This window comes from Pelophylax lessonae (genome assembly GCF_965119305.1).
Source record: "Pelophylax lessonae genome assembly, chromosome: 5".
Classification (NCBI taxonomy): Eukaryota; Metazoa; Chordata; class Amphibia; order Anura; family Ranidae; genus Pelophylax; species Pelophylax lessonae.
In genome coordinates this window covers 121,787,728-121,800,659 of record NC_138772.1, presented here as the reverse complement: position 1 = coordinate 121,800,659, position 12,932 = coordinate 121,787,728, and the positions used below count along the sequence as shown (strand labels likewise).

Here is a 12,932-nt window from a genome sequence, read left to right as displayed (position 1 = left end):
TCGCTTATGTGCTTTTCCACTGCTGGTACCTCATGGTACGGTGTAGGAACGGTTCGGTACGGTACGGTGGCGATTTTCCACTACATGGAACCGAACGGTACGGCTCGCTTAAACAGTACCACCTCAGTTGTGGTTCCAACAGGGCCGTACCGGTACCATATCCCACAATCCTTTGCATGCAGCCTTGACTGTTTGTCACTACTAGCCACTGATTGGTCAGAGAATCATTGTTATCCCACCCACTTACTTTAGTACTACTTTAGTGGAAAAGCAAACCATACCAAACTGTACTGAACCGTTCCAACACCGTACCATGCGGTACCATGCAGTGGAAAACCAAACTGGGCCAAGCAGGGCCAAGCAGGGCCGAGTAGATCTGAGCCGGTACTTGCAGTGGAAAAGTGCCAATAGAGACTGCCATCCATCTGGTCCTTGCAGTCTCTATGGTGACACTTCCGCCGGCGACCGATTCCTTCTCGCACGGATGAGTCGGTAGAAACACTGGAGGGCGGCGGGAGGGGGAGGGTGTCCCCCTCCCTCCGCCTGTAAAAACGATCAAGAGGCTGAACAGCCACTATGATGGTTCTTATGGTGAAGGGAATCGCAGGCTGAAAAAAATGCCTGCAGCTGCACCCATCATTCACATATCCCCACTCAAAGCCCAGGACGTCATATGACGTCCAACTAAAGGGACTTGTTAATCCTGTGAAAATACACTTTTCCTGTTTTACAATGGTTTGTTCACTTACTGTACTCCACTACAACTATTGAGGAGCCATAGTTGTCCTCCATAATCAAAACTATATCTGGAAGTGCTTAGGATCCACAATATTAATATTTGTAAACTCTTAGGGGGTGTCAACCTTCACCATAAATAAATGAATAGTTGAATACAAAAGTCCATCATATGAATAAATGCAGTACAGTCACAGTTTAGTATTATGCCACATTTTAAAATTGCAAGTCTGCCAGGCCAATTGTAATAGACTTGCTGTTAAGCAATTGAAGATGACAGTCTCATTTGTGGGTTGCAACCATACACTTGCCCCATATCTGTGCATGCGTGTCGGGTGTGGGTCTAATACTTACACGTCCCTTGTGAGTCGGCAATGATGGAAGAGAACTCACACCACAGCTCCAATCAATGCAATATAGACTCAAGCTTCTCGTGGCGGTCCAGAAGCGCTCCTACTTCTTTGATGGGGGCCACACGCGATGGAAGTGATGTGATCAGGGCTGCCGGAGAATGCTGAGAGGAGCTGCTAATGGCAAGGACTCATGTAGACTGTACCGCACTGTGAACAGCACGAACATTGCTAAGGCAACGTGTTTTGCATGCATGCGGTTTGTCAAGTCACCAGTCATGACTTGATAAAGCTTGAAACGCATTGACCTAGCAAAGCTCCGGCTTTCTATAGTTGTCATTCAGGCTGCTCTTCTTTTTGTGCTACAAACACATCCCCTTCTCTTCATCGCCATTACATAAAGGGCAAGAGGACTTTTGTAGTTTACAAAAACTTCCAAGCTAGACTACAAAATGATGAATTTCTGGGTGCTAATTACAAGCCCCCCTATTAGCCCCCATATTTTTCTGCAGTGTGGTTATATAGTACATTTTAGGTTTTTGATGTTGCTGTGGTTGTTGATACCTTTACAATACAATGCAGCATTAAAGTGAGCATTTGCTGTTTATCAAGTAGGTATTTCTACTGTTTGGTAAGATAAGAAGTACCATGAACAGTCAGGGAATGGGGAGTGTTTATTTCTATTTTTAAAATGGGTTCTTTTTTAAGTTTAAAAAGGTTGAAAGCTGTTATATTGTGTATTACTTATAACTTCTATCATATTCAGGTTGTACAACAAGCTCTTGATCAAGCTAGGAAAGGAAGGACCTGCATTATGATCGCCCATAGACTGTCTACAGTCCAGAATGCTGATCTTATTGTTGTCATGAAGAACGGGAAGATAATTGAACATGGAACACATCAACAACTTCTGTCAAATAGAGGAGCATATTTTGATCTTGTGAATGCACAGACGATAACTTAATTAGAAAAACACACAGAAGTGTGGATATAAATGAATGGTTTACTCTATAGAAGAGAAAATCTGAGAAAAGGCCTTCTGAAGAACGACCGGTGCAAACCAATGCAAAGCATGGAAGTTCTGTATTGTTACATGGATATAGATCTGGAATGAAGGGTTATAGAATACAGGATGTGTTCTGATAGATGTATGCAGCTCAGTTCAAATCTGATGCTGGGAAGCCTGAAAACTGATAAATGACTCTTGTCTCTTGCTCAGATGTTATATCAATGGATCTAGAAATGTGCAAAGATACAATCTGAAATGTGTCTCTCTACGGAGTTATCCAATAACAGCTTGCATCTCTTGATATTTAAAACTTAAATGCTTTGTGAAAGCACTGTTTTCTAAAAGGATCCATGTGACAAAGTATACTTGACAGAGTGATATCTCCTGACAATTATTTAGTGTAGGGACATAATTTTCAGAAGCTTAAATAATATATTTTAAACCACTGTTTGCTAATTGAGCTATGCAAAGTGTCAATAGCATTTTTCTCACTTTTCTGCCCATTGTAGTGTTTTAACTGGTTGAAGCTGAACAATTTCTTGAAAAAGTTAATTACACTGAAGTACAGATGGGTACTTCTTCTATTAAATGCAGTTCTTATATTTTCTTCACATTTTAAAAGTTTTTTCTCTAAGTTGAACTAAGGAGTCTATTAAGTCTCAATATGCTCAGCCCCTGTAACTAATCACTACAATAAGAAATATAAAAAACTGCTGTTGTAATATTATAGTAATATTTCTATTATTAACTAGAGTGATAATAAATTACAAGGAAAAGCATTTTGCTCCAGGTTTCAGTCATTAAGATACTCAACACCTATATATTTCTCTGATCATTTTCTTGCCAGAAGGTTGGAGAGAACTAATAGGCCATACACACTATAAGATTTTCTGAAGACTTTTTCCTTTAGACTTACCAAAACCATATAATATGAGGTCAAACCTAAACACTTTCAATTTGTATGCAATCAGGCAGGGCCTTGCACTACATGAAAAAGGTAAATCTGAAGGAAAAAGTCTTCAGAAAATCTTATAGTGTGTATGGCCCTTAAGGCTCTGCCTGGTATCCTTACACAACTGCTGTAATGTGAACTTTTAAAGGTTCAAAGGACATCTCTCCTAGTTAACATTCTTTATAATACACTATCATAAACACTGTTTAAATTGTAAAATGTATAATAATACATAATGTACTCTAAAAATTGCAAATTATTGCAAAAATTGTTAATCAAATTGAAACTGCAAGCGTTTCAGTATGTGGCTTGTAAGGCAGGCTTTGTTTGAACTGGTAAGTGATCCATAGGATTCCTGGCATACACCCCTTTACCAAATCAATTTAGAGGGAAAACAATGTGAAAGCTCCTAGCAAAACATAGAAAAGATTTTCTATCATTATCGTTTTTTTAAAATATGATGAAAGTGAATTGAAGTTGTGATGAAGTTGGGCAATACCAAGTTTTGCATTTTCAATGTTACATAAACATGCCATTGTCACATGCCAATATGTCATATATTGACATTTCAATGTGTCATGTCTTGTAAATGTGAATGTACTATACAAACTATTCTTTTTTTGATTTTTTTCCTAGACTTTTTAATGAATGCTCTCACAATTATTATTTATATTAAGAATAGACACATCTTGCAAAATACTGCCTTTAATGTTACTATTCATTGTAATTAGTCACCCTTTTTTCTTACAGGTGCATGTCTTCAGTTTTATCACTTTATTTATCATAAATAAGAGAGAAAGCATTGTTAAATTGGTTGTATAGGCTGAAGGTTTTTTGCCTTTATGCATTCTAAACAAAATGCATGAAGGCAAATGCACAGCTCCCCATAGCCCCCCTAATACTTGCCCAAGCCCCATCTCGATCTAGCTATGTGCACGAGAACTCTCCCACTACTCTCTATCCTCATTGGCTGTGACACAGCCATTGGCTCCCGCTGATGTCAATCACAGGCAGTGACAGGGGGGCGGGGGTGTGGCCGAGTTGTGCTCTTTGTGTCTTGTGGACACACAGAGGAGGCTCAGGAATGAGCACACACAAGTGCCCCCATAGCAAGCAGCTTGCTATAGGGGCACTTGGTAAGGGGGAGGGGCCAGAAGCGCCAGTAGGGGACCCAAGAAGAGGAGGATCAGGTCTGCTCTGTGCAAAACCACTGCACAGAGCAGGTAAAAATAACATATTTATTATTTAGAAAAGAAAACAAGAAGTGTCACTTTAATATTACTTTAATGCCTGAATGTCTTTTGTCGTGCTTAGCATCAATGGCTTAAAGGCTGAAGGTAACAATTACAAATAGCTATGCATTTTTAGAAAGTATATATATATATATATATATATATATATATATATATATATCATAATAAATCATAAATGTTTTCATTTTACATATTCAATATTATTTTCTTATGCACATTTGCAAACTTCTTATCTCTAACAATACTCAATATCTTTGTATGATCTATCTAACCAATAAAAATCTAAAGTATTCAACTGCTGTATTGCATCTTGAACTATTTTTTTTTTTTTTGCTGCTTTAGTGCAATATAATTTTTTTTTAACTCCTTTTTACTGCCACCCCCTAGCTCTTTAATAAATTCTAAATGCCGGGAGACAGAGGCGAGCTGTCACAACAGTCACATGATCAGAAGCTTCCGATCACAAGTATGTAGAGGGAGCTTCCCGTGACATCTAATTACAGTGCTGGGAACATGCAGTGAGTGCGATGTCTGCACAGAAAAACGTTCCTCATAGATGCAAATATGTAGCCACTCAGCATTAAAGCCCACTCACCCAGCAGCCGCATACTGTATATGCATTTGGTCAACAGGAACAGGTTAAAATATGAATACAGTATAACAGAACCCAAATATGAAATTGTACATTTATGTGAGTGGCAATGAACACATCGATATGCCCAAATCAAAATTTTACACAGATTAAAAGAAGGTGGATTTACCAAAAGGGCTAAGCCATTTTTTGCCTTTGCATGTGCGATGTAAAAAATGTTTGGCTCCCCTATGGTTTTTGCTATTTGCCAAATCTTGCCCTCCATTCATTGCAAAAGGAAATAAACAGAAGCTTGCTCATCAAACAGGCAAGGTAATGAGTGGTGTCTCTGTAGCTTCAGATGCCAGCAACGCTTTTGGCCAGTGAAGTTGGGGGTGTGAGCTGCCAGGACAGACAGTTCCTGCCCCCCCCAGCCCCCTTATCACTGTACCCCGGACTCTGAACATCCCTACCTCTCAGTGCCTCAGCTGCTGCATTTACTACCACTGCTCTGCCCTTGTCCTATTTGCAGGGACATGCAGAGCTAAGGAGAGGTAGAGCCTGAAGTCTCTGGGCCCTCGGTTGGCTCTGTGCACTTCCTCTTATCTCTGATGAAACGCTTCCTCCCCAGGGACAAAGGAGGCTTGGGGCAGAAAGGGCATGTGACCCTGGCACAGTGTTAATATATGGAGGGGGGTGAAGTGGGGGCTTTTCATATTATGATTGGATTCTTTTATGATCTTTCTTTGACCGCTAGCATTGTATGTACCTTTTTATCTGTTTTCACCTGTTTCATCTGTTTCAGGGATAGATGAGCGACCCTGGACGCAATTTATCTATGTCCAGGGGCACACATCGGTCCCTCTACACAAGTCAACACTCGGCAGGACCGGATTTAGGGAGTTGCTGGGGTGAGCTGTGCCCCTCCGGATTTTGGATGCGCCCCCAAATTACTATGGATGCTGTGTGGGGCTGAGCTCCTCCTCCCATCCTACACTGCCCACAGGGCTCCCAAAATCTTCTCCTGCTCTGCACACATGGTGCTCACAGGATTCGTGAGGGCTATTGCTGTCAGTGTGGAACTAGAAAAATCCACTTTTCTGATGCATATCAGAAGCAAGTGTTCTGCCAGCAGTGCCAGTGCCTGACATGGATGCGGGAGGAGCAGGAAGAAGTTAAGGGTTGGGGCTGGGGACGGAACTCATGACTCATTTCAGACTGAATAGTACTGAAGTGTACTCTGTACAGGCAGAAAAACTGGTTTACTTCTGCCTGATTTATTCTAGTTCTAGTTCCCTTGTAGGTTCCCTGCATCTCTGGCCTGTTGCCCATTATTGGTAGATCTACTGATTTGCATATCTGTCATAATCACAGTTAGTCTTAGGCTGGCCATACATTATACAATTTTCTTACAATTTTCTGTACAATTTTCTTTAGATTTACCTTCAACTATGTAGTACAAAGGCCTACCTAATTGGATGCAACTGAAGGTGTTGTTTAGTTTTGACCTCATATTATATGGTTTTTGGTAAATCTAACAGAAAATTGTACAAGAGAATTGAACATGTATGGCCAGCCCTAGTTTCCAAAATGTTGTGGTTTTGTGAAAAGGCAGTCCAAGGGGGAGAACTAGGAAGGCAAAAAAAAAAAAAAAGAGGGGGTAGATGGACTCTGGTGAGACAGAAAAATAAGGAGAGACAAACTCCACATCATGGCCTGGATCTAGGGGGGGTGCTGGGGTGGATTATGCCCCCCCCCCCCCCGATTTTAGTCATGATCCCCCAGGCTGCTATTCATACTGTGCTAGGTACTCTGAGCTCCTCCTCCCTGCACTTCCACACTGGGCTCCCTAGGTCCTCTCAGATACAGCCTAATCACACTTCACCTGAGTCCCAGCACACAGACAGCTACTGCATCTGCATTATTCACAGGTTAGACTCTTCTTGTGGGTTGTTTCTCAGCTCATTATCAATCTGCTGCATGGGGAGGATGAGCTTTGCTAACTGTGCTGGCAGCAGTGTCAGTGCCTAGGAATGCCAAGGACTAGTGACATCTATGACACAGTGACAGAGAGATATAAAAGAGGAAGAAATGGTGGGTAGGGGTGGGGTTATACTGGTTTGACTTGTGACTATAGGTACAGAAATGCACACAGGGCAGTTTTTCCTGCTGATTTTTTTCTGCCCGTGGCAGCATCAGCCCTGTCTATAAATATTGCCTGTCTCCCTGATTGTGATCCCTTTGTACTGTCCATAAAAAAAAAATTAATAGAGGATGCTGCAGAAAGGAAGAAACTATCTACACCTTTTTTGGCAAAAAAAAAAACTAGCATAAGGGCTTGTTCACATGTGCTGTGCCCTCTGAAGAGTGATCAATACTGGGTCGCTTTTCAGGAGGCTGTTGACAGGTGGTGATTGGACTTTGGAGAAAAAAAAATAGGGGACGCGAGGGTTGGGCCGGACATTGAAGAAATAGAAAAATTGGTTGAGTGGGACTGGAATTTGGGGAAACAGAAAAATAGGAGGTAGAGGGGGCGAACTTTGGGGAGATAGAAAAATGGAGGTCTGGCCTTTGGGGAGGCAGAAAAATGGTAGAGGGGCCTGCTTTGACTGAGAGAGAGACAGAAAAACAAGGAGAAGAAGGAGAAGGGGGACTGGAATTTGGGGGAATGGAATTTGTGGGAATGGAGTTTGTGGGGATAGAAAAACAAAGAGAAAGGGGAATGGAATTTGGGTAGAGGGGAAAGTGGGTGAGAGCGGCTTGACTTTGGAGAGACAACAAAAATGAGGGGGGGGCTGGAACTTGGAGAGACAAAGGAAATGAGGGGGGTGCTGCATTTTCAGGAGATAGAAAAATGGTGGGCTGAACTTTGGAGAGACAAAAAAATGGGGGCAGGGGGGATCTTGACTTTCAGGAGCTACTGTAGAAAAATGGTGGGCTGGACTTTGAAAAAGTCTTTACAAATGTGCTAGTGCTGGTGTGAAAGGATCCGTGAATGAATAAATGCAGGCGCTCTAGTGTGCATAAATGTAACCAAATTACTCCAACTGAAGCTCATATATGCCCTTCCAGCGGGTGTTAAGGTACTAGGTTCCCACGACCCACATCAGGGATCCCTATATCATAGCCAGGAGACACAGAGGCTTCAAGGTCCGGTATGAATACATGCTTATTGTTTTATATTACCACGGACATACCCAATAAACTTTCATAGACTGCATATATGAGCTTCAGTTGGAGTAATTTGGTTACATTTATGCACACTAGAGCGCCATCCTATTTTATATTTCTATCCTTCTGTGCACCATCCCGTGTCTAGGATTGGGCGACCAGTGGGGCATCAGATACATTTTTATCATAATTGTATACTCTCTGTAAAAGGACACCACAGGAATATTGTGTTTTGGATCAGCGCCTGAACTTTTTCTTGTGTTATTGCACTCAGTGTCGGATACTCTATGTGGGAATAGTTCACATCGGTGACACAGTTGGGAGTGAGAGTGCACATCACGTGTTCAGACCACCATTTTTCGTCATTTTTTGCACTTTGCACATGGACTTTTGTTATATATGAACTTACTTATTTATATATTTATTTATTCACGGATCCTTTCACACCAGCACTTTATATGGACTGTCATGCAGTTTTTGGAATATTGATATATATATTTATTGTCTTTTGCACAGCACCTTGTCTGTAATAATTTCTATTGGATTTTTTCATCTATATATATATTTTTATTTCTTTGCACTACTTTGCACAATGTATTGATTTTATGACATTTCACCATTTAAATATGTATTGAGCACATTTTGAACCCATTTTGAAATTAGCGCCGATTTATTTATTTTATTTAGCTTATGTATGGTATGTGGTGACACTACATAATTGGCAGCTTTATTCTTGAGTATCACTATTTTGTGGTACACTTTTTTACATTTTTGATCACTTTCAATTACTTCATTGGTAGCGCTTTGGCCCTTTTATTATTAATATATTTTATTTTATACTTAGTACATTGTCTTTGTAAGAACACTTTAGAAATATATATTTTTTTAGTTTGCAAAGCAGGCACTGCTGCCCCTGATCCAGATTGCTAATACAAGCTCCGAGTCCACTGGTTCTCAGCCAGAGAATGCACTGGAGCTCCCATGTACCAGTTGGCAGTATGCCCCCCTGGTTTTCTTTACTGCACCCCCAGATCAGACAGGCTAGATCTGGCCCTGCTCCACATATTTATCAGTGGTGCAGTTGAGCAGCAAAGTCTGTGCAGTGCCGTGTGCATGTGTGCATATGTGCAATGTTTGATGAACATTTTCAGCTCATTGTCTTTGTCAGATTACATTAGCACTTTGTTATGTATAATTTTTACTTTGCAAAAGCAGACATTGCTGCCCCTGATACAGATGTAATACAAGTTCCCAGTCTGCTGTTTCTCAGCCTCAGAATCCATCAGAGCTCCCAAGCACTGGCCCCAGTACAAGCACTACCCAATTCCCTTCCAACAATAGCAAAACTCTGCAACCAGAGCAGTACAAGACACAGCAGGTAATGATTTTGACCATGGAGTAAACACAAACACACCATCAACGCCTGTTCTAAAATTATACTCAATGCGGGTATTTAGCCACGGTCCTTGTGCATTTACCCAAGTTGATTGGTACTGCTTCTGGCCATGGCTAGAATACTCTGTAAAGGATAATGCATGCTTTTGCTTCCCATGTTGAAAATTTTCAGTCTCATTGATAAACTGCAAAACAAGCTTCTCATTGTGGGCTGAAATGATGGAGAGAGGCAAGAAGCGAGACTGTAGCCCACCGGCTAAGCCCAGATCAGATTGAGAAGAACAGGTACTATGTGAAAAGCATAGGAAGTTCAAATCTAAACTGTGAATGAGTTGCCCTTAAGTAGGACCTCTGAAAGCCCATGACCTAGGAAAGAAGATGATGTGTCTGTAGGACTTTACTCTGCAGCTGCTTGCTGACTCAAAATGTACTGACGCTGACAGCCTGAGAAATGAAATTCTTGTTGCAAAACTCATGCTCAAGAAACTGACCACAGAGGAGGAACTGTCTGCTGTTGGCACGCATCAGAGGCTACAATGAAGCATTCCCAGAGCTGCATCACTGTCATAGTTGGCAACATTTCAGAAACTTTTTTTAAGGGATTTTAGCATGTACTTTAATTCGGAGTGGGACATTCATTCAATATGGGGGTGGTTCTACTAAAAGGGTAATCATGTGCTTCCATCAGGGATCTGACGGCAATAAAATAGTAAATCATGTCCAGGTACAGTGTATCTGCTAGCAATAAAAGGGTTAATCATGTCTGTAGCCACCAGGAATCTTAAGAGATACACACTATACGCTTTTCTTTAGATTTTTTTCCTTTAAATTTGCCAAAACCATATAATATGAGGTCAGATCCAAACACTTTCAATTTATACGCAATCAGGCAGGCCCATGCACTACATATTTGAAGGTAAATCTAAAGGAAATCCTACAACAAAAGTTGTATAGTGTGTATCCAGCTTTAAGCTGGATACACACCATACAATTTTTATTTAGAGTTGTTCCTTTAGATTTACCAAAACTATATAAAATGAGGTCAAACCCAAACACTTTCAATTTGTATGCAATCAGACAGACCCTTGTACTAAATAGTTAAAGGTAAATCTAAAGTAAATCAAACAACAAAGGTTGTATAGTGTGTGGCCAGCCTTTTAGGATAGTAAGCCTTGTTGCTACAAACATGACAGGCTGGATACACACTATACATCTTTTGTTGTAGGATTTCCTTTAGATTTACCTATGTAGTGCAAGGGACTGCCTGATTGCATACACATTGAAAGTGTTTAGGTCTGGCCTCATATTATATGGTTTTGGTAAATCTAAAGGCCCGTACACACGTACCGATCGTCGGCATACAAACGTCGGCGGACGAAAGATCTGCCGATTGTACGCTTGTTAGTATGGTGCCTCCGACAGCTGTCTGCGCACATTCTGCGGACAAGAGTCTTTCTTGCAAACATTAAAATTTTTGTATGCCGACACCAGAACGGACGATTGTTCGCCAGTCAGTACAGAATTCTGCCGACAGACCGCAGATTTGCAAGACTGGGCATGCTCAGAAAAGAAAAAACACAGGGAAAGTTAACCATTACATGACATCACTTCTGCAGTCGGCTGTAGTCGGTGGACAAAATTCTTGGGCAGTCTTTGCACTTTTCAACAGACACCGACATCCCGGGGAGAAAAGACGAACGTTTGTATGACGACGATCGGTACGTGTGTACGGGGCATAAAGGAAAGAAATCTAAAGACAATTGTGTAGTGTGTATCCAGCTTGACTCTTTTATTTCTAGCAGATCCTTGGTGGCTGTCCATTCTTGGCCGCTATGCAATAGGCTAGTAAGATCCCTGTGGTGGCTAGAGACATGATGATTAACCCTTTATTGCTAGCAGATCAAACTCATCTGCTAGCAAAGGGTTACTCATCATGTCTCTAGTCAGTACAGGAACCTTACAAGCCTATTGCATAGCTGCCAAGAATGTACAGCCAGCAAGGATCTGCTAGCAATAAAAGGGTTAAGTATTAACCCTTTTATTGCTAGCAGATCCTTGCTGGCTGTACATGATTCTTGGCAACTCTGCGATAGTAAGATCCCTGTGGTGGCTACAGACATGATGATTAACCCTTTGCTAGCAGATAAGACCTTGCTGCACTGGCAGCTATGCGATGGACAGGATTTTCAATTGGATTCCAGATTGCTTAAACAAGACAGACAATAGAACAGTCTCTGCACAGTCCATGTCCAGATCTCCATGGACTTCAGTCTGTCATCCTCCAGATAAAGGCCGCCACAGTCACACAGACACTCATAGCTCTGTCCGCTCTCTCTGCAGCCTCTGAGCTGCTCAGCTATGTGCACCTATACAGAAGACAGGCCAGACGGGATCACTGAAGGTTGGCCACACCCCCTTCCCTTAGTCCTGCCCAATCACTTCCTTCCTCACAGCAGGTTCCACCTCAGATCTTTACACAGCCAGGGAGTCTACAATAGCCGGTGTTCTGCCAAAAACTCCAACTCGCCGATCTCCAACCATGTCACTTCCCTTGACTGTACAGCAGCACTAATTGGAGATTTCTATGGGTTGCTGTTTTCATAGACCGCGGGCAGCTTATACACTCTAGTACACAATAAAATGAGTAGACATTGCTACTAACCAAAAACATGGCCGCTTCCGAGGCAGTGACAACTTTTTTCCTACTTACCCGGTGTTCTGTCAAAACACTCTACTATACTGGAGTGTATAGTTCTGTGAAAACAGCAACTTGTTGAAATCCCCAATTACTGCTCCTGTACAATTACCGGAAGAGACATGGTTGGAAATTTGGGCGAATTCGAGTTTTTGGCAGAACACCGCCTTGGTCTCTCTGGCCCTGAGGAAGCCTTGTTGCGAAACGCGTCAGTTGCTGGGGACCCTAGACCGTGCTATCTAGAGACCGTAACATCTAATGAGATACACTGTATCAGCATTCCCCATGGGAATATATTGCTACATATGCATTTTTCTTTTATCCAGTCTTTCTATGTAGTTATAGTATATTTAGTTGTTTGTTTTTTTTATATATTTATGTCTGTTCAATAAAGAGAGCAATTTTAATTAACCACTTAAGCCCCGGAAGATTTTACCCCTTTCCTGACCAGGCCCTATTTTGCGATTCGGCACTGCGTGACTTTAACGGACAATTGCGCGGTCGTGCGACGCTGTAACTAAACTAATTTGATGTCCTTTTTTTTCCACAAACAGAGCTTTCTTTTGGTGGTATTTTATCACCTGTGCAATTTTTTGATCATGTGCTATAAACAAAAAAGAGCGTAAATTTTGAAAAAATAACAGTATTTTTCACATTTTTTTATATGAAATTCCCAAAAAAATGTAAAAATCAAAAATTTTTAACATTTTTGGCCAATTTGTTTTCTGCTACATATGTTTGGTAAAAAAAAATAAGCGTATTTTGATTGGTTTGCGCAAAAGTTATTGCGTTTACTAACTA

The 12,932-nt window shown here is 41.3% G+C and overlaps 1 protein-coding gene across 2 annotated transcripts in view; it reads left to right on the top strand.

The window, feature by feature from the left end:
* Positions 1-2,282, top strand: part of LOC309555494 (ATP-binding cassette sub-family B member 5-like) — a 50,151-nt gene extending 47,869 nt beyond the window's left edge. For both annotated transcript variants that reach the window (XM_082257531.1, XM_082257532.1), the window contains one exon: positions 1,852-2,282. In XM_082257531.1, coding sequence (XP_082113657.1) covers positions 1,852-2,049 — 198 coding nt within the window. In that variant the 3' untranslated portion in view covers positions 2,050-2,282. The remainder of the gene's footprint in view (positions 1-1,851) is intronic.
* The last annotated feature ends 10,650 nt before the right edge of the window (positions 2,283-12,932 follow it).